The sequence below is a fragment of the Orycteropus afer genome, unplaced genomic scaffold (assembly GCF_000298275.1).
Source record: "Orycteropus afer afer isolate SDZICR_OR568_19922 unplaced genomic scaffold, OryAfe1.0 scaffold00006, whole genome shotgun sequence".
Taxonomy (NCBI): domain Eukaryota; kingdom Metazoa; phylum Chordata; class Mammalia; order Tubulidentata; family Orycteropodidae; genus Orycteropus; species Orycteropus afer.
The window spans coordinates 10,980,082-11,002,763 of NW_006921593.1; the positions used below are offsets into that span (position 1 = coordinate 10,980,082).

Here is a 22,682-nt window from a genome sequence, read left to right on the forward strand (position 1 = left end):
ATAAGCAGCATCATGATAAATGGAGAAAAGATTGAAGTTGTCAAAGATGTCTCTTTGAAGACTAAGGTACGCCTAACCCAAGCTATGGTATTTTCAGTAGCCCCATATGCATGTGAAAGCTGGACAATGAATAAAGAAAACTGAAGAAGAGTTGGTGCTTTGGAGTTGTGGTGTTTTAGCACACCACATGGACTGCCTAGAAGAACTAACAGATCTACCCTGGAAGAAGTGCAGCCAGAATGCTCCTTGGAAGTGAGAATGGCCAGGCTTCATCTCACCTGCTTTGACCATGTTGTCAGAAGGGGCCATTTGCTGGAGAAGGATGTCATGCTTGGTGAAGTGGAGGGTCGCTGAAAAAGGAGAAGACCCTCAACAAGATGGACTGACCTAGTGGCTGCAACAGTGGGTTCAGGTGGCAGAACTGTGAGGCTGGCAGGGGCAGCGTTTCGTTCTGTTGTTCATAGGGTCCCTGTGAGTGGGAGCTGACTCAACGGCATTAACAACAACAGCAAGTTGCCGGGCCTCTCTTTGAAGGCATGTGTGGATGGACTCAAAGTGCTGAGTTCCCTGACTGTTTGTCCACCCAGGGATCTATGAACACAGGCACTTCTGTTTGACGTTGGCTCTGTGTTTGCGTTGTCAGTGTGGAATCAGAGTTCTGCTGCTGTTAGCTGCCATCCAGTGAGTTCTGGCTCATGGCAACCCGTTTTAGAGGAGAGCTGCCCTGGAGCATTTGCAGGGCTGCGACCTTTCAGAAGCACATCACCAGGCTTGTTCCCAGGTGCCCTTGAATGGGTTCACATCGCCAAGCTTTTGGCTGATAGGTCGTGCTTCACTGGGTGTGTCACCCCACCACCAGAGTAAGTCTTAGATATAATAAGATAGATTCTGAGTTTTGTGTGGCGGCTCCCTTACATCCAAACCCTACAGGGACCAGTTAGCATCTCTGTAAGGTGTAGCTTTAGGCGAGGAAATGAATATTGTACCCCCAGGAAGCTGGGAATAGTAGCCCTGTTTTATTTTGTGTTTTTAAGCTGCTTCATCTAGAAGTGGGTGCTTTAAAACAAAACCGAACAACAAAAACCCTTCATTCTTTTGGGAAAAAAAATATTTTTCACTTAGAATTTTTAAAAGGGTTTTATTCAGTAATTTTGATCAGATACTGTTGCTCAGTATCTTTTCTGTCTGTTGGGCTCAGTGAAAACCATGTCTTTGTGTTTGAGGTCATCTTTTAATGTTTTTGAAAAACTTTTTTAAAGTTTTCAGTTATATTATTTTTTTAAGCTGTCAATGAACATGTGTCCTGTTGATTAGTGTTACCATGGGAGGGGTTACTCCTCGGCTTCTTCGTTATTAATGTACAACTGTTTTCAGTTTGTTAACAGCAAAATGGTTTTGTTCTAGCCTTAATCTGCTAATTGGTGCACAAGCAAGATTAATAATTAATGTTAACGTCCCTCACTTGATATAATGTTCAGAAAACTCAATCTTTTAATGGTATTTTACATTTGGATATAAAGAAAACAACCTCTTGTAATCTGTATATGGATTTGATTTTAAATTATTTGTGTGATATATAATTGATACTTTGAATAAATTAATGTTTTTCCTTTAGCTAAAATAAGAACAGTGCATTAAAACCCAAGTTGGGGAATATTTTTCGTTTGTTGCAAGTCCTGTGCTTATATAACTGAATAGTTCCTATGCACACCAGCTAGAACAGATTTCCTTAATTGGAAATAAAAAATGAAGTGAGAAATAAACATTTTAATTTGCTTCCTGAGTCAATTTATCAATACTAATAACAGAATTAAGGAGCCTAGTGGTGCAGTGGTTAAAGCGCTCAGTTGTCAACCTAAAGGGTCAGCTATTGGAACTCACCAGCCTCTCTGTGGGAGAAAGATGTGGCAGTCTGCTTGATGTACAGCTTTGGAAACCCTATGGGGCAATTCTGCTCTGTCCTGTAGGGTCGCTTTCAGTTGGAATCAACTTGATGGCAGTGGGGTTTGGTTTTGGGTGGCACAGTGCTGGTTAAACGATTGGCTTCTAACCATAAGGTAGGCAGTTCAAATCCACTGACTGCTCCGTGGGAGAAAAATCTGGCTTCTGCTTCTGTAAAGATTGCCTGTTGCCTTTGAGTCAATTTGGACTCAAAAGTGGCAGGATCCCCATAGGGGTCGGGAGATAGGACCCCACCCCGCAAGGTAGGAAAGGGAGGGAACTAGCAGGGACAACAGAGCAGCAGGATCCAGGTAGGAATTTGGTATGGGGAGGGCAGAGAGGTTTCCAACAGATAAAGGAGACAAACTTGTCTGTCAGTTTTTCATACTGTGGTGGCTTGTGCATTGCTGTGAGGCTTGAGGCTGTGCCACCAGTGTTTCAAAAGACAGCAGAGTGTGCAAGTTTCAACGCAGCTTACAGACTGAGACAGACTAGGAAGAAGGAAGAGGCCATCTACTTCCCGAAGAATTGGCCAGAGAAAACCTTATGAATAGCAGAGAAACATTGTCTGATACAGCACAGGAAGACAAGCCCCTTAGATTGGAAGGCCCTCAGAATGCGACTGGGAAAGAGCTGCCTTATCAGAGTAGAACCAACCTTGATATGGATAAAGTAAATCTTTCAGGACCTCTGTTAGCTGACATGGCATGAATCAAATTAAGGAGAAACAGCTGCAAACGTCCATTAATAACTGGAACATGGAATGTATGAAGTATGAATCTAGGGAAATTAGAAGTTGTCAAAAATTAAATGGAACACATAAAGATTGATATCGTAGGCAATAGTGAGCTGAAATGGACCAGTTTGGGGCATTTTGAATCAGACAGCATATAATCTGCTATGCTGGAAATGACAATTTGAAGAGAAATGGCATGGCATTCATCATCACAAAGGATGTTTCAAAATCTGTCCTGCAGTACAATGCTGTCAGTGATAGGACACTATCCATACACCTACAAGGAAGACCAGTTAATCCTACTATTATACAAATTTATGCACCTACCACCAAAGCCAAAGATGAGGAAATTGAAGATTTTTATCAACTTCTGCAGTCTGCAATTGACTGAACATGCAATCAAGATGTGCCTGGAAGCAAAAGTTGGAAACAAAGAAGAATCATTGATAGTTGGAAAATTGGGCCTTGGTGACAGAAATAATGCTGGAGATCGCATGATAGAATTTTGCAAGACCAACGACTTACTCATTGCAAATACCTTTTTTCAACAATGCAAATGGTGGCTATACACGTGGACTTCACCAGATGGAATACACAGAAATCAGATTGACTACATCTGTGGCAAGAGGTGATGGAAAAGCTCAATATCTTCAGCCAAAACCAGGCCAGGAGTGATTGTGGAACAGACAATCGACTGCTCATATGCAAGTTCAACTTGAAGTTGAAGACAATTCAAACAAGTCCACGAGAGCCAAAATATGACCTTGACTATATCCCTCCTGAATTTAGAGACCATCTAAAGAATAGATTTGATGCATTGAATACCAGTGACCAAAAAGCAGAGGAATTTTGGGATGACATAAAGAACATCATCCACGAAGAAAGCAAGAGGTCATTAAAAATATGAGAAAGAAGGAAAAGACCAAAATGGATGTCAGAAGAAATTCTGAAACGTGCCCTTGAGCGAAGAGTAGCTAAAGCAAATGGAAAAATGACAAGATAAAAGAGCTGAACAGAACCTTTCAAAGAGCAGCTCATGAAGACAAAGCCAATTACTGTAATGAAATGTGCAAAGACCTAGAAAGAGTTAGAGAACCAAAAGGGAAGAATGTGCTCGGAACTTCTCAAGCTGAAAGAACTAAGGAAAAAATTTGAGGCTCACATTGCAGTATTGAAAGATTCTGTGGGCAAAATACTGAATGATGCAGGAAGCATCAGAAGAAGTTGGAAGGAATCCACAGAGTCACTGTACCAAAAAAGAACTGGTCAATCTTCATCCATTTCAGGAGGTGACATATGTTCAAGAACTAATGGTATTTGAAGGAAGAAGTTGAAGCTGCACTGAAGGAATTGGCGAAGAACAAGGTTCCAGGAATTGACAGAATACCCATTGAGATGTTTCAACAAACAGATGCCCTGCTGGAGGCACTTACTTGACAATGCCAAGAGATTTGTAAGACAGCTACCTGGCCAACTGACTGGAAGAGATCTGTATTTGTACCTATTCCAAAGGTGATCCCACAGAATGTGGAAATTATCAAACAATATCATTACTATTGCATGCAAGTAAAACCTTACTGAAGATAATTCAAAAACTGTTACAGCAGTATATTGACAGAGAACTTCCAGAAGTGCAAGTTGGATTCAGAAGAGGACATGGAACGAGGGATATCATTGCTGATGTCAGATGGATCTTGGCTCAAAACAAAGAATACCAGAAAGATGTTTACTTGTGTTTTATTGACTATGCAAAAGCATTTGATTGTGTGGATCATAACAAATTGTGGATAACATTGAGAAGAATGGGAATTCAGAACACTAGATTGTACTCATGAGGAACCTGTACATAGATCTGGAGGCTGTCATTGGAACAGAAAGAGGGGACACTGCATTGTTCAAAATCAAGAAGGGAGTGTGTCAGGGTTGTGTCCTGTCACCATACTTACTCAATCTATATGCTGAGCATATAATCCAAGTAGCTGGACTATAGGAAGAAGAAGGTGGTGTCAGCCTTGGAGGAAGATTCATTGACAACCTGCAATACGCTAATGACACAACTTTGCTTGCTGAAAGTGAGGATGACTTGAAGCACTTACTGATGAAGGTTGAAGAATACAGTCTGCAGTATGGATTACAGCTCAATATTAAGAAAACAAAAATCCTCACAACTGGACCAATAAGCTGCATCATGATAGATGGAGAGAAGATTGAAGTTGTCAAAGAATTCACATTGCTTGGTTCTACAATTGACGCCAGTGGAAACAGCAGTCAGGACATCAGGCGACGTATAGCGCTGGGAAAATTGGCTGCAAAGGACCTCTTTCAAGTGCTAAAGAGCGAAGATGTCTCCTTGAGGACTAAGGTGCGCCTGACATAAGCCATGGTATTTTCAGTTGCCTTATGTATGTGAGAGCTGCACAGTGAATAAGGAAGACCATAGAAGAATCAATGCTTTTGCATTATGGTGTTGATGAAGAATGCTAGAAGTACCACGGACTACTAAAAGAACTAACAAATCTGTCCTGGAGGAAGTGCAGCTGGAATGCTCCTCGGAAGTGAGAATAGCCAGACTTCATCCTTACATGCTTTGGTCATGTTATCAGAAGGGACCATTCCCTGGAGAAGGATCTCATGCTTGGTAAGGTGGAGGGTTGACAGAAGAGTGTAGGCAAGATAGACTGACACAGTGGCAGCGGTGATGGGCTCAAGTATAGCAAGGATTATAGAGCTGGTGCAGGAATGGGCGGTGTTTTGTTCTGTGCATAGGGTCGCTGTAAGTCAGACAACTTGACAGCACTTAAAAACTAACAAGAACAGTGACCCTAGAGGACAGAGTAGAACTGCCCATAGGGTTTCCAAGGCTGTAATCTTTACCAAAAACAGCTCTAGTGGTATAGTGATTATAGAATTTGGCTGCTAACTGAAAAGGATGGTTTGAACCCACCAGCTGCTCTCTGGAAGAAATATGAGACATTCTGCTTCCATAAAGATTTATAGTCTTGGAAACCCAGTGGGGGTCACTATGAGTTGGGATTGACTTGAGGACAGCAGGTTTGGTTTTTTAGTAACAGAGTTACCTCCTATGCCCTGACTCTACTCACCCATTGATACAATGCTTGGTTCTACTTTTCAGAAAAGCTATCTCACCTAGAGATCCAGGGACTGCGCCACTGGTATCCTCGGCTCCTTGCTGAATACCTGACTGAGAAGACGTGGTTTGAAAATGTCCTGGATGGCCTCCAGCAGCAGGCCTCATGAGCTTTTGGCCCTGCTGAGGGGATAGCAGTAATGTTTCTGTTTAAAATCACTTCTTACAGATGCATCCAGAATTAACGCAGCATGTCAACCATATGGAGAGGACATGGGTTTATAGGTTATTTATTTATTTATTCCTCCCTTGTACCTTATAAATCATCTTTTTCCTTTACAAAGAAAACAGTGTAGGTTGCTCTCTCCAGCTGCTGTCTTAGTGTACTTTTAAAATTGTTATTGCCAAACTCTCAAAATAAGTGTCCCTGATAACTTCCTGCTTTCTTCATCTCTCCTTTTCTTTCCCACCTTTCACCAGAGGTGAGGAAGCTGGAAGAAATCCGACAGGATGTTTAGTGTGTGTCTTGATCTTGGTCCATCTCACTTGTTAGGATATTTAATCCTCACAACTTGGGTTGCCAAGGGTCTGGCACTGAGCAAGTCATCTTGCTTGGTAAGGTGAAAATGTTATAAACAAAAGCGTCTTTTGTTTAAAAAAAAAAAAAATCTTGCTCGTGGCTTGGGATCCTCTAAGCCTGGGCCTCAGTATTTCTCTGTTGGTGACAGAGACTCCAGCTGCCAGGAACTGGCTCCAAGTGGCTGTAAGGATAGAGACATCTGATAGCCAGCTCTGCCCGAGAGGGCTCACCCTGCCAAGGGCTCTGGGCCTGCAGGTGCAGGCCAAGTGCTCATACCCCAAAGCAACAAGGGTCTGGAGTGTTCGTTTGGTTTTTCTTCTTCATTCTGTGTTGTGATGGATTACATTGACTAATTTTAGAATGTTAAACCTTCCTTGCATTCTTAGGATAAAATACACTGATGGTGATGTAATTATTCTTTTAACATACTGTTGGAATCATTTGCTAATTTTTTTATAAGGGAGATTTGTATCTTAATCCATAACCCGTGTTGGTGTATAGTTTTCTTTTCTTGTGTCCCTATCAGGGTTAAGCCACCCTCCTCTGAGTTTGCATCACATGATATTCTTTTTTCCTTAAACATTTGATAGAATTCACCAGGGAAACCCTCTAGGCCTGGAGTTTGCTTTGTGGAAAGGTTCTTCATTACAAATTCCTTACTTTGTTCTTGTGTTAGTTTTGACCAAAATGTGTTTAAGGAATTTGTCTACTTTATTTAAATTGTTAAATTATTAGCATCAAGTTGTCCATACTGCTCACTCATTACGTAGATGGTAGTGATGTCCTCTCTCCCGTCTGTCATATTGGGAATGATTCCTTTTCCTGGTCAGTCTTGCTATGGGGTTTATCAGCTTTACTAAATTTTCATCAACTTTATTGATTTCTGTTTCAGTGGTTTCTGCTTTTATCTATATTCCCTCTCTTCTCGTTGGGTGCCATGGGGTCGATGCCGACCCGCAGTGACCCTGTGACAGCAGAACTGCCCGGTAGGGTTCTCCACCCTGTGATCTTTATGGAACCGGTCACCAGGGCTTTCTCTGCAGAGCAGCTGGGTGGGTTCAAACTGCCAACTTTCAGTCAACTAAGCACTTAACTGTGGTGCCACCAGGGCTATATTGGGATTAACTTGCTCTTTTCTAACTTTTTAAAATGGAATTTTGGATCATTGATTTTCAGTATTTCTTATTTTCTACATAAGCTTTTAAGACTTTATATTCCCTCTAAGCATTGTTTTAGCTGCGTTTCACAAATTTTGACATTGTATTTTCATTTCATTTATATTGAGACTGCTTTATTTCCATAAATTATTTTCCATATGTTAATATCCAAATACTTTTTCACTTTCATTTGTTAATGATTTCTAACTTCTGTTGTGGCCAGAGAGCATTCTCTGTACCATTTCAGTCCTTTGAAACTGATGATAAAAGGAGAAAAGATTGAAGTTGTTAAGGATTTCATTTTACTTGGATCCGCAGTCAACGGAATCAGCAGTCAAGAAATCAAATGACATATTATTTGCATCGAGCAGACTTGCTGCAAAAGACATGTTTAAAATGTTGAAGAGCAAAGACATCACTTTGAAGGCCCTCAGTGAGATGGATGGGCACGGTGGCTGCAGCGATGGGCTCAAGCACAGCAAGGCTTGGAGGCTGGCTGAGGACGGGGCAGTGTTCTGTTGTCCGCGGTGCCACTGTGAGTCAGCGCCGACCTGACGGCACCTACCAACCACAGCGGTGGCTCCTGATCACGAGAATTCCTTCACGTGTTTGCTAGCTGCCCAATTGTCTTCTTTGGGGATGTGTCTGTTCGTGTTCTTTGCCCATTTTTAATTGGATTATTTGTCTTGATGTTGAAATTTTCTATAAATTTTAGAGATTAGCTATTTGCGTGATGTATCGTTACCAACAAAATTTTTCCCCAGTCTGTCAGATCTCTCTTTACTATTTTGGTGAAACCTTTTGGTGCACTGTCTAATTTTTAGGAGGTGTCAGTCATCTATTTTGTCTTCTGGTGTTTGTGTGGTTTAGTTACATTTGATAGTGTATTTTTGCCCTGAATTAGGGCCCCTAAGTTTGTCCCTGTTTTTCTTTGATGTTCTTTAAGGTTTTCGGTTTTATATTCAGGTCTGTGATCCAACTTGAGTTCATTTTTGTATGTGGTGTGAGATAGAGGTCCTATTTCCTTTTTATGCAAATGAATGTCCAGTTTTGCCAGCACCATTTACTAAAGAGACTATCTCTTCTCCATTTAATGATTTTTGGCCCTTTGTCAAAGATCAGCTGGCCAGAGGTGGCTGGATTGACTTCTGGGTTCTCAGCTCTGTTCTGCTTGTCTGGGTGTCTGTCGTCGGTCAGTACTAGGCTGTTTTAACTGTGACCATGTAGTAGATTTTGTGACGCCTCTTGCTTTGTTGTTGTTTAGCAGGGCTTCACTTATCGAGGGTCTCTCTCCTTTACATATATAAAGTTGGTAGTTAGTTTTCCATCTCTTTAAACAAAGATGATGGAATCTGGATCAGGATTGCATTATTAGTTGTAGATCATCAAAATACTTCCTGATTTTTATTGTGGTTTCTTATTTGCCTGTTAGGAGCTCTGGTAGCATAGTCCCTAAGGCACTTGACTGCTAACCAGAAGGCTGGAGGTTCAAACCTACCAGCCACTCCTGAGAAGGAAGATGGGGCAATCTACTTCCATAGTGATACTGCCTCGGAAACCCAAGGAGGGGTCGCTATGAGTCGGGTCTGACTTGACGACACATAACAACAACAACATTTGCCTGTTAGTTATTGAGAAGTCTGTTTTTTAATTTCCAACGTGTAGAAATTTTCTAGTTATCTTTCTATTAGTGGTTTCTAGCTTAATTATGTAGTGGGTGAAGAATATACTATGTTTCAGTATCTATTTTTCCTTGCAGCTCTGTTTTGGTTTAAATATGTTAAGATCTTGTTGATAGATGGATACATATATAGAATTGTATTGTTCAGATGAGTCGAACCTTTTATATCTAACAATGCTCCTCCTTTGTGTGTTATGACTGTTGTGTAATCTCTTTAGTATTAATAATAGACCTATGTCCTTTCTTTTGATGAGTATTGGCCATGTATGTTTCTGTCCTTTTACTCTTAACCTTTCTGTCTTTATGTTTATGATGTAACTTTTATAAATGGAATATAGTTGGCTTTTTAATCCTAACAGTTGCTTTCTGTTGCCTGTTCTGCCTTTATATGTTCTCTTGTCCTTTTTGACGGATTATTTTTCTCTTCTCTCTTAGCTTGGTCTTTAAACGTGCTTTATTTTTTCAGTGGGTATCCTAGAGATTTCAACATTCATTCTTTTCTTACCATAATCTAACGTTACTTGGTACTTCTAGCTTTATCTCAGACGGGAAGGACGTTAGAACACTTTATAATTCCGTCGTATAATTTCTGTTAGGTTCCCCTCGTAGTCCTAAGATGGGATAAATCATGATCAGCAGTGGAATGATTGTCCCGTCTGTGCAGGATATGAATTAGAGCTGTGGTGCTTTGTTGGCTGAGTTGAAGGTGTAATTTTGGAGGAGTGTCTGTTAAATGCACTGTTATACCATTTACTTGTACAGTACTGATGCTGACCAGAAGAGAACACATTGGACTACGTCCAGGGGCTGTGGCTCGTGGACAGTCATTGAGTCCTATGTTTAAATGCTGGCAAAGCCTCATATTTTCTCCTCTTTGTGCTTAGTATTTGGAAAATTGTCAGAAAAGCATATCCTTCTTCCCAGTGACATTTTTGGTTGGTTCACTTTAAGCCATGTAATATGACTTAGGCCAAGAGCAGGACATTGTCTGATTCCACCTGTAGTAACACGTAGGAAGTACCGTGTGGCTCAGTCCTCGCTCTCTGCTCTCTGGAAATAAGTGTATATCTGAAGATCAGATACACGTGAAGAACCACTTGTACCCATGCCTCCATGTTTGGCACGTGTTCTGTGCTCTCAGAAACATGTGATTCCTCTAATACACACTGTGAGTTGATGGATTGTCTAGTAGAAAATACAGTCCAATGACTAATCCCTATTTCAAACCAGAACTTTGTTCATACCAGTAATACAAAAAAAACACCCCGTGCCTTCGAGTCACTTCCAACTCATAGTGACCTCATCGGGTTTCCAAGGCTGTAAATCTTTATGGAAGTAGATTGCCTCATTTTCTTCCCATGGAGCAGCTGATAGGTTCAAACCACCTATTGGTTAGCAGCCCAATGCCTTAATACTCTAGATTTTTGTTATTTAGTATTTTAAGTCAGTACTGCCTATTGGCTAAGTACATATCTTTACACATAATCATCAGAAATGGTTGGCATGTTTGTTCATATTCCCTAAATTTAGAGTGACACCACCATTAGCTATTATTTGTGTGAATTTAAGGGGAAAACTGATGGTAGAGATTGTCTTTTTGTTATGTTGAGGTCATGATTTAGAAATGTCTTAATTTAAATTCATTTAAGAATATAATTTATTCAGATTGAGTCATATTACTGTAATTACTGTGAGTTTTCCCAAATTGTTGACTCAGAGCCTGAATGAGAAGGAAATGATTGATCCAGTTTGTACCATGATGCGGATTTCTGGGATTGACCCGTTGATTCGAGTTTGGACGTGTAATTTAGAGAATTAGATCTATTCCCTTAGAATCTAGGCTGGGCTTTCTCCACCCTACCTTTCCCACCTCCCCTAATTTTTGTCTCTTAAATATATTTGATGAAAAAGTGGATAACAGAACTAAGAGTCAACAAAGGTGTGTAGCATTACAAACATGAAGTAGTGCTTGCTATATTTAATTTTAAACTTCTGTAGATTGAACATAAAAGCTGTTTTCGTTTTCTATTTCAAGATTGTTTTGGCAGCTTGCACGATCATAGTAAAGACTTTTTAAATCTTTTTATGACCAAGGATTCAGTGGCTGCTGCTATGAGGTTGGCATCTAAATTCCGCGAACTGTGAAGGATAAAAATAACAAACGTAAGGTCAGGTTTTCCGTTCCTGACCTACAGTGTGAATGAGCTGTTTCATGGAGCCTTTTCTGCACACGGTGGGGAGGAACCGCCAGCAGGAGGGGAGAGGGTGATGAGGGAATACACTGCCTCGCCACATGGCCTTCAGGCGAGAGCACCAAGCTCAGCAGTGTGGATGCTCACAAGAGTGCCTGCACTAGCACTTAATTCTGTTTTGGCAACACTTCTCCGAGATCCACAGTATAGAAGGCTGTGGAAATAAAGTTCATGAAAGATGTTTTAGCTATCTAGTGCTGCTATAACAGAAATCCCACACACAGGCAACTTTAAGAAACAGAAATTTCTCTCTCACAGTTTAGAAGGCCAGAAGTCCAAATTCAGGGTGCCGACTCTAGGGAAGGCTTTCCCTGTCAACTCTGGAGGAAGGGCCTTGTTTGGGGGCTTCTGCCCCTAAGTGATCTTTGCAGGGCCCTGGGGTGGCAATTCTGCTCCCTTGGCTTTGGGCGGCCCCTTCCCTTAGTCCTTCTGAGTGGCAGCCTCTCCCCTTTGGCCCCTTGGGCATGGCACTTGTGAGTGACAGCCTCACACTACAAAACTGAGTTGGTGAAGATCCAACTCTTTAAAACTTAGGAAGCGGTGACCCCACCCTTGGAAGATGAGAAGGTGTGGTTCCCTCTGCTCCTTCCAGCAGTTCTGCTGGTCTCTGAGCTGTTCCAAGGATGGTCCTTTTCTTTTCTTGGAGAACAACAGATAGCTCCTTTGGCTTGTTTCCTGCCTATAGAATTCTGAGAGGCAGATAGTGTTCTTTCCTTCTTTCTCTGCGCCTTTCCGTCTCAGCTGATGGGTTTTCTGCTGTAGTAGTTGGTTAGATCCATCAGTCACAGGCTTAATCTCTTTAACAAAAGATTATGTAGCCACATCCTTGGTGAACATTCTAGGTCCTTAGTTTGTGCAACAGAAATTTCCATATCTTTAAGTTCTGTTTTCATTTTTCACAGTTCATTTTTAGGTCCATCTCTTTCTTCTCGCATTTTTCTATAAGCAACAAGGGGAAACCTTGTGGCAACTTTGGGATCTTGTGGCCACTTTGGGATCTTGCTTAGAAATCTCCTCAGCCAGATATCCAAGTTCATTGCTTACAAGTTGTACCTTCACCAAATATTTGAACTTAATTAAGACAAGTTCTTTGCCACTGCATAAAAAGTATCACTCTTCTTCCATTGTCCAGTCTCGTGTTCACCATTTCCTTCTAAAGCCTCACCAGAACCACGTTGCTGTGCTTCCATGTTTCTAGGAACATTCTGCTGCTGGTGCCATATGTATTCTCTGTGTTGACAGAGGCTTCTCTGTGGCTTCTTCCCTTCTTTCTGAGCCCTCACCAGAACTGCCTTTGCCATCTATAATTCTACCAACAGTCTTTTCAAGGCAATCTAGGCTTTTACTACTCAAACAAACCCACTGCCATCTAGTCAATTCCGACTCATAGTGACCCCTACTGGGTTTCCAAGGCTGTAAATCTTTACAGAGTAGTTTGCCTTGTCTTCCTTCCATGGAGAAGCTGGTAGGTTTGAACCTCCAACCTTCTGGTTACTAGTTAAGGCATCAGATGCCTTAGACACTGCACTACTGGACCGCCTTAGGCTTTTTCTTTTAGGCACCTTAAGAATCTTCCAGTCTCTACCGATTACCCAATTCTAAAACCACTTCCACATTTTTTTAGGTATCTTAAGAGCAGCACCCCACTCTTTTGGTACCAAATTTTATCTTAGTTAGCTAGTGATGCTATAATAGAAATACCACAAGTGATGGCTTTAACGGAAATTTATTTTCTTACAGTTCAGGAGGCTAAAAGTGTGAATTCAGGGAAATATGTTCTCTCTGTTGGCTTTGGAGGCAGCATCTTGTCTCTGGAGGGTCTGCCACTGGGTGATCTGCATGTAGCATGGCGTTTCTCATCCTCCATTTTTGCTTGCTCACTTGTTTGATCTTTTTTATATTTCAAAAGAAATTGATTCAAGATACACTCTACACTAATCCTGCCCCATTAACATAACAACCCATCCCCAAATGCTGTAACCATGAGCATAGAGGTTAGGATTTACAACATATATTTTTGGACACACAATTCAACCCCTAAGAAAAGGGAACACCAAAAAAAGAAGAAGAAGAATGCTTTGCTTCTAACCTGAATCATTCTGAATGATTTAAGCAAAATTATTTTCAGGTACTTTTAAAAAGTAGATCCAACTTGCCAAGAGTAGAGTGCCTGATTTTCAAATAAGTGAAGTATTGTTTTTTTTTCCCTGTTGTTTGTTTTTCATCTCCAACAAGGAGCTGTTGATGGGTTTCAAGTACATGTGAAAGTAACTCAGATAATATCAGTATCTGAAATGACTAACTGATATAAAATGACAAGGTAAGTATAGTCTCAGTCATGTGAAAGTTTCTTTTGTGAAGATTTCTGGTGCGTGTGTTTGTGTTTGTTGAGTTTCGGAGAACTTAGTTACAGGGTAAATGAAGTCCACATCACTGAAGATGTCTGTGAGCACCTGGTAACTCATGATGTAACCATGAGAGCTGTTACTTGTCTGCCACATGCTCGTATTTCTCCAACAAGCTCTCCTGCAGAGGCCTGGGATCAGCCCATGCTCGGGGGCTTGGAGGATCTCAGTCCCCACCACCTGCCATGGTTTTAGGCAGCACTATTCATGATGGTTTTGGATGCATTGATAGGGAGTACCATTGCTGAGGTACCATAGGGGGAACAGGTGAGTCACATGTCCCTTCGCGTTATGGAAAGATCTCTAGTCCCCATAAGGAAGATGATCCAGAAGGGAGCAAACTGGGAGCCAGGGGGCGCATTGGGGAGCAGTGATAAGGACCTGAGCCAGGACTGTGGTTGAGAGAGAGTGATGAAGGGAAACGTAAGAGGTTGGAGTGTGTGTGTGTGTGTGTGTGTGTGTCTGAAGAGATATGACCAGGAAGAATCCTGTTCCACCTCTAGTGGGACAAATGGCTGGATGGACATACACTTCATGTGTCATCCCCACATGCCTCCCCTCTTGGGCAGGAAGGATTCTAGAGCTGGTACTCATGGTCCAAAGAAAGCAGGATGGGGGGGGGGGTGTGAGTCCACCCTTGAGGAGGCCCAAGTGATGGCCCCACACGCACAAGGGAATGAGTCTCTGTCACTGGGTATGTCCCCTCCATGCAGGGAGGTGTTGACTCCTTAGGAGTGGCTGACCCGTGATAATGCCAACAGCTAAAATTAGAGAAGCCAGGGTAGTTTGCAAGTTCAGTTTTAGACATGCTGAATATGAGGCATGTACCTAAACATCTGGTCTCCCTGGGTGATGCAGATGGTTAAGTGCTCAACTACTGGCCACAAGATGGAAGGTGTGAACCCCCCCCCATAGCTGCCTCAGAAGAAAGGCCTGGCCATCTGCTTCCCAAAAGTCACAGCCTTGAAAACCCTATGCAACAGTTCTCCTCTGTACATGTGGGGTGGCCGGGAGTCAGAATCGACTCGGTAGCACCTACCAACAACAAGAATGGAATACCCAGCTGTTGGTTCCAGAAGGAATAGCATTTCTGACTCTGAAGATGAGGGGAAAGGCTGGGCTGGCAATTTGAGTCAGATGCCTTAAAACATTTCTGGAGCAGGGCCTGCTGGAGTCATATCTACAGAGGGGCGTCTGGGCCCAGGGTACATGTAGTCTGTGGCCCTTTTCTCTTTTCCTGTGTTCTGTCACTGTCCGAAGTCCTCCTCATCTGCAACCTTTCAGTTCACCAAAAGCTTTCTTATTTCTAGTCATTGAGCTCTAGGCTGTTCCACCCAACACTGGTGGTGGTGGTGGTGGTGGTTTCTGTTGGTTCTGTGAGTCTCTCCCATTTCTTCCATATTAGCCTGTCTGAGCCCTGTGCACAAGTTGGTGGGGAAACGCTCTTGCTCACCTCCATTAGAGTGGCTGCAGGAACACAGCCCACTCCCACTCAGCTGCCAGAGACGTGTGCTCTGCACACCCATGGTCTTGCTGCTGCTTTTTGGAGGGAGATTCCTAGAACGTCTTCTCCCATCATGTGACTGTACTTGTTTGAGACCTGCTGTCATCCCAGGAGGCCCCGGGAAGGGCGCTGTGCTGCGGTCTCCCATGCGTTAATATTTCCAGAGCCACAGGAGAGCTCTCGGATTTTTTCATCTCTCACTTGCTCGCTCTCTCTCTGCCTCTCTCTCTCTCTCTCTCTCTCTCTCACACACACACACACACACACACACACGCACTGCCAGAAGTGGTGAACCAAAACAAACGAAACCCACTGCCATTGAGTTGATTCCAACTCATAGTGACCTTATTATAGGACAGAGTAGAATTGGCCTATAGAGAGTTTCCAAGGCTGTCAGTCTTTGCAGAAGTAGACTGCCTCACCTTTCTCCGACACAGTGGCTGGTGGGTTCAAACTGCCGAACTTTCGGTTAGCAGCCAAATGCCTTGGCCACTATACCACCAGAGTTCTTGAAAATAATGAAATTAGGTTAAAAGTTTTCTGGCATAGTATGGGCATGCATATATATTGTGTGTTAGAAGTGAATTCTGGCCTCACTCACCCTCACTCAGTAGTCCGAAAATGTTGCTTCTGATCATATTTGTAAAATAAAAGTATAAGCCATGGTGGCCAGTCGGACCCATCACACTATCCTGGCCCCACGGGCCCCTCGGGTGGCTGGTTGGACCCATCTTGTCCAAGTGAGGGCCATGTGACCCCTCTGTGCCCAAGGCTCTCACACCCACCACGCGGCATCCACGCAGGGAATAAATTCAAACAGCCCAAGCACAGTGGCCTCACCTACCTGAGTGGCCTCTTGGGCCTGGGGTGCACAGACCCACACACCTCCTGGGTTGGGCCAGCCACCCTAACAAAGGCTAATTCCTGTGTGGGAGAAGTTATTTCTTCCTGCATTGGAGAAAGTGGTTTGCAAAGCAGAGAAAGGATTCTGCTGGGAGAGGGGTTGCTTTAGACACCTGTGCGTTGGCTGGTGAGCATCTGCTGCTGGGGACCACACCTCTGTACCAACAGGCACCAAGATATGCCCATTAATGTTAATCTGCTGGACAGTTAACAATTGAAGTCATCAACGTGTAAAACATTGGTATAGTACAGTTATGAAAATAATGCATGGGGGTCACACGGGGTGCAAAAACTTACAGTGTGCGCTGTTTATGTAAAAATATTGTCATGAGAAAAAGAACCTTTCACTTTTATGCCTGACAGATCATCAGTGTGCTTTGGAAATTATGTCAAAATAAATGATTCGATTCTGTAATTAGTGTAATGACTGAGCTATTTGTAAGACAGCTGTAAAATTAAACCAGATATATAGGATTCAAGGAGCCCTAGTGGCGCAGTGATTAAGTGCTTGGCTGCCAACCAACAGGTTGGTGGTTTAAACCCATGAGCTGACTGGGAGAGAGATGGGGCAATCTGCTTACTTAAAGATTATGGCCTGGGATACCCTATGGAGCAGTTCTACTCTGTCCTGTAGGGTCGCTGTGAGTCAGAATTGACTGGTCAGGAGTGGGTTATATAGGATTCAGCTTAAGGAGTAAGTACCAAAAGAGCAACGTGAGCTTGAAGACAAGCGTGGCGTCTTTTGGTCAACGATGTTGTAGAGTAAATTTCCTGTCAGCCGTGTCCGTCTCGAACCCACCCTTGTGGATGTGCTGCTGTGGGCTTAGGCTCAGCAGCCTTGTAGCGTGACTGCTCTGCTCTTCCTGTCCTTCATGTTTCTCCATGAGGATCATGCAGTGGCTTTCCCCTAACGTACCCGGTTTTTTGTTCGCAGGGCATGTTCTCATAGAGATTTCAAGCACACACAAGAAACTTAACGAAAGTCTTGATGAAAATGTATGTAAACTGTTTTTACGTTTATAAAACGTATTTCTTTTTTATTTTGCTTAATGATTCCAATTTAGTGTGAACTTTTTGATTTCCTTTTGTTAACAGTTCAAAAAATTCCATAAAGAGATTATACACGAGCTGGAGAAGAAGACAGAACTTGATGTAAAGTATATGAACGTAAGTCCAGGGTTTTTCTCTTCCACACTGAGGGCCGTGTTCAAGGAGGTGGCACTTGCCTGCTTTTTCGGCCCGGAACCTTCCCCCGTGTTCATCCAACAGCAAGTGTTGGCAGGATGTGATCCTGCGTGTGAACATAATGCATAAGACTGACAGGTTCCTCTGCGCCGCGTGGGCTCATTTTCCCTAACACTTGGGGTATTCGTTGAAAAGCATAGAGAAAAACCATTGCAAGACATCATACTGCTTTTGGAAAGAATCATTTTCAGGGAAGACCTGTAGGGGATTCTGTTCTACAGTGTGAGTTGACTGCCGCATTTACACATCATGTCAGGACACAGACATGCGAGAAAGAGCGCACCCACCGTCCAGAGCTCCCAGACCTGAGCAGAGACCTCCCCGGCGTGGTGACTCTTGCCCACCACCCTAGGATTGCCCATTGTAGCACTTCCTCCTGGTCATTTTCAGCCTGGCCCTCCAGTTCCAGTACACACGTTATTTTGCTTTTTTACCCAAAGTCCCCTTTCTTTTCACCACGACTGTGACCCCCATGTAGCAGTAAGCAGCCTAGGTTTCCCTGAGCACATCCCCAGTGGGGCTCCATAAGGCCTGCTGCCTACCTGTGTATGCTCTGGCCTGAGCACTCGTATATACTGAGGGTGTTTGATGCCACACACTTTACATAATTATCTGGCTTTTATCCCTACAAAAACTCCTCAAGGTAGGTACTCTTATTACCCTCACACTACAGATTAGAGGAAAGTAAGGATTTTAGAGAAAGTGATTTGCTGAGATCACCTAGGTAATGACAAGTGAGGCTAGAATTCTCATCCAGGTCTGCTGACCCCAGACCTTGAGCTCCTAACACTGTGACCCGGCCCCCAGAATGGTCACGAGCTATTATCCTGGCTCAGTGGGTTTCTTGACATCGTAAATCACACAACACTGAGGGCTGGGTGATGTAATGTCGTTTACAAAGCCCTTCCTGACCACCCAGTGTCCAAGACCCTTTGAAAAAAGGAGTAGTAGAAGGAGAAGACACTGTCGTCACAGAACTACCAGTTTGGTCAGGAACCCCTCATGTACACGGGGTAGGCTATGCAGTGAACGTTTAAGCTGAGGGCTATGGGGGTGGAGCGTGGGGGTGAGGGGGCGGGGCTGTGGCACGCACTCAGACACTCAAGTGCTTGCAAACCCGCCTGCGCAGCCTCTTACGGTGCAGGTTTTTCTCATCACCTTTCACTTTCAGGCAACTCTCAAACGATACCAAACAGAACATAGGAGCAAGCTAGACTCTCTGGAGAAGTCTCAAGCAGAGCTGAAGAAGATCAGGAGGAAAAGTCAGGGAGCACGGAATGCACTCAAATACGAACACAAAGAGCTTGAGGTAAGCTGTGCAGTGAGGTTTGGTTTGGTTTGGTTGTTGACAGCTGGTGCGCTGAAGGAGATACTGACTTACCTCAGCCACCCACCGAGTGCTACTGTTGAGCTTAAAAATGAGCGATCGCTCCAATAAGAGCTGAAGCTGCAGAGCTTTCTGGGGTTGGGAGGAATGCGTGACCTGAAAACACTGGCCTTGTCTCCTGAGTCGGGAGGGGAGGACTACGTGGTAAAGCATTGCTTCCCTATTTTACAGATGGGGAAACTGTGGCTTAGGTTAAGGCATATGGTTGTCATTTGGAACTGAGATTTGAACCTGGAACTCTCTGGTCCCAAAGCCCAAGTTTCCAGTGGAACACAGCCATTGCCCTGAAACACAAAGTAATGTTTTATGCAGATTGCCCAGTGGAAACATAGCCTTTGACACCTTCCCTCCCTTATGAGTCAGGGATCTTAATGAGAATGGTCTTACCTGCTCAAGTCAGGGTGCAGCTGTTCTCGGTCTAACATTGGTTTGCGTTTAGTACACGTCCCATTGTCTAATAAACCAAGTGGAAGGATGCGTGCCAGGCTGTGTGACTCTTTGATTCCTTGTGTCAGACTTGTGCGATTATCACTTATTTTCCTAGTATGTGGAGACCGTCACTTCTCGCCAGAGTGAAATCCAGAAATTCATTGCCGATGGTTGCAGAGAAGCTCTGTTGGAGGAGAAGAGGCGGTTCTGCTTCCTGGTTGACAAGCACTGCAGTTTTTCAAACCACATTCATAATTACCACATCCAGGTGGGTGTGGTGGTCATGTGTGTTGCATTTATTAATATCATTTCATATTTAAAAGCACTTAACGTGCCTTAACTTCCGCATAGGCCCCAGCATACAATGATAGGCCTGCAGTGCCAGAGAGATGACTCCAGAGAAGGCGGTTGTGGCCACCTTGAATATGTGACTTTGTAGGACTGTAGATGAAACGGTTGTTGAGTGTCTGCTTATGATAGGGAATGGGTTGGTTTAGTGATACACCCATATCCTGTCTCTAAACAGTGCTTCTTAACTGAGAAATGCCACTTGTCCCTTTTCTCACAAGGAGACTCTGTGGGTGCACCCTGGCTACAGTGCCCTTCCCAGGGCCACTGTGGGTTCTGTGGACCTTACCTCTACTGCCTTCTGCATCATGTGAAATGCTGCACTTCTGGGTCCATGTCGAGTGGTATCCCTGGCTGTTTTATCCCAGGCCGCAAACACCCCTTCCCGTGCCATCAGTACTTATCTGTCTTCCTCTGCTGAGAAGTCCCAGTCCCTGCAGTGGTCCCTGGGAACAGCAGGCAAAGCTGGGGTCCACGGGCAGCATTACCACAGTGTGTCAGGCGACAGTTGGGACAGAGCCAAGCCTGGTCCACCCGCTCATGACTCGCACCAGCGCCTGCAGCCCACATTGCGGAAACAGTCTAAGTGCTTGCTGTGCAGGTTGCTCTGGAAAGGGCCCCGCTTCCCTCTGCCGGCCAGGTTGCTGCCCCGGAATAGGGGTTCACTGAAGGGCTTTGGGGAGTCCAGTCACAACAAGTGGAGCCAGGCTTGGGGGAGACCCTCTGCTGTGTCTGGGGCTATGGCACGCTCGTCTCCCATCTGCAGCTTTCTCTGCAAAGCCCCCTGTGCATCCCCCAGACCCTCCATGACAGGCATTTCTGGGACCACTGGGAACATAGTAGAGTTGGTACAGACTCCTCCCTTCCTCTTTTAGTTTTTGAACTTGTCCTTACTCAGTTTTTATCCCGCTCTTAGTCTTCATTCTGCATGCAGACTAAGGGAGCGGCCCCATTCCTTTAGAGCAAGCACTATGCCTTGTCCTCAGCAAACCAGACGACCCAGATGCTTAAACTCTTACTGGATTGAACTCCAAGCTTCCACACTCAAGACAAGCCAGTGCAGGTTATCAGTGGTGTCACTTGATAAGATTTTCGTCCACTCTTCTAACGATGCACCTTTTTCTTTTCTTTTGTTTCTGTGGGATGTATAGTCTGCGGAATTACTTAATTCCAAACTGCCCTGGTGGCAGGAGTCCTGTGGTGATGCCACCAAAGTGCCAGAGAAGATCATGAATATGATAGAAGAAATTAAGACCCCGATCTCCACCCCAGTGTCTGGAACGCCTCAGCCCTCACCAGTGATCCAGAGAAGCAGTATGGTAGGAGCTGGGTACCTAGCCCGGATTGTGGATGCACGTTTGCTAAGATGAATCAGGCCAAATTTCTGCTGAGGCCCAAGGCCTTGACTTGTTAGTGGAAGTCACAGGTCCCCTTTATTTCTTCTGTTGTTGTTGGGTGCTGTCACATCGATTCCGACTCAGCATCGCCATGTGACAGAGTAAAACTACCCCCAGAGGGTTTTCCTGACTATGGTCTTAACAGGAGCACGTTGCCAGTCTTTCTTTCATGGAGCTCCTAGGTGGGTTTGAACTGCCAGCCTTTTGGTTAACAGACTTCTCCTAGGGCCCATCTTTTCTGATCCTGGTCCCTCGCATGTACAGATTTGGAATTAGCTGTACAAATGTCTTATACTATGTTTAGCACTATTGTCTGTGTTTTGGAAATTTTATTGTTACTATTTTTGGTTGTGATGATTCAAACTTTAAAAGTTTTTTCCAACGAAGGAAGAATAGCTGTCATAGAACAGAGCAGTGAAGCTCAATGCCATTCCTTACCATGTGGAACGGTGGGGAGAAGACAGCACCTTCTGTGCTCTAGGTGAGCAAGACGAGGAGCCACGAAGCCAGCTCCTCCCTGATGCCTGGAGTAGCGCCTGGCACGCATCACGTGCTGAATTAAAGACGGATGTGACAGATCTTCTGTGATTGGTGCAGTGCCCACTGGCAGTGACAACCCAGTTCACGTCCACATTGAGGATCTGACCAGGCCCTTCCCCCAGGAGGGATGCAGATGGCCAGGGAACACGTGAAAGGGGTTTAGGAAATTCAGCTGGGTGTCTGTGTGGCAATGAGATTAGACGGCATGGCATGCCACTCAGACATTAAGCAGAAAGCCAGAAGTTGGGAGGAATCTGGCCACTTTTAAACATTATTATTCGGATATAAATTGTGACAATCTTTTTTGCAAAGTTATCTGGGAAAATCTATTAAAAATGAACATAAACATTTCCTTCAGCAGTTCTGCTTCTTAGGAATCTCTTCATTGGCAGTAAAGGCATTGATGTGGCATGACATGCAGTGAGGTTTATTGACCATGAAAGACCCTGAAAATAACCGGAATGGGATCAGTAAGGGCATGGATCTGAACTGCGGCACACCCCCACGTCAGCGGATAGAGCTGTTACAAAGACGGACCAGAGCCTTTTTTTATTTTTTTTAAGACAAATAAGACCAAAAAATGAGGGAAAAAAAATTGTGTGGTCTCTTGAAATAACTCAGAATAGGCCCCACAACTAAGAACTTCAGGGAGAAGATGGGGTTGAAAGGGGCTACAGAACAACCCTGGGAAGCGGTACATTCGCTTCTGTGTTGCACTATTAGACTAATGATGGACTGTTCACAGGTCGGCAAAGATCATGACACCCTTTCTAAATACTCGCCAAAGATGCCCCCAGCAACTTCAGCCAAAGCCTACACCGGCCCTTTGATCGATATGTTTAATAACCCAGCAACAGTTACACAGAATTCAGAAAGGATTAATAATTCAACAGGTAAGAGATTCACTTTGATTTTTTTTAAAATACATTTCAAATTTTTAAAAAATGAATGTTGAGCATATTCTGGATAAATGTGCCGTGAGGTAGAGAGTTCAGCAAATGGGGACTTTTCTTCAACATCTGTTCTGAGGAACTTAACCCTCCAAACAAAGGCCCGAGTCTGTCACAGGAGGGAACACCTGCCTAAACG

At 43.9% G+C, this 22,682-nt stretch overlaps 1 protein-coding gene across 1 annotated transcript in view; it reads left to right on the forward strand.

Annotated features, from left to right (window-relative positions):
• The window catches only part of BAIAP2L1 (BAR/IMD domain containing adaptor protein 2 like 1), a 97,594-nt gene that overhangs the window by 61,660 nt on the left and 13,252 nt on the right, over positions 1 to 22,682 (forward strand). The window contains exons 4-9 of the mRNA XM_007940936.2: positions 17,182 to 17,243; positions 17,343 to 17,414; positions 18,664 to 18,801; positions 19,424 to 19,576; positions 20,808 to 20,975; positions 22,339 to 22,486. Of these exons, the coding sequence (XP_007939127.2) occupies positions 17,182 to 17,243; positions 17,343 to 17,414; positions 18,664 to 18,801; positions 19,424 to 19,576; positions 20,808 to 20,975; positions 22,339 to 22,486 (741 nt within the window). The remainder of the gene's footprint in view (positions 1 to 17,181; positions 17,244 to 17,342; positions 17,415 to 18,663; positions 18,802 to 19,423; positions 19,577 to 20,807; positions 20,976 to 22,338; positions 22,487 to 22,682) is intronic.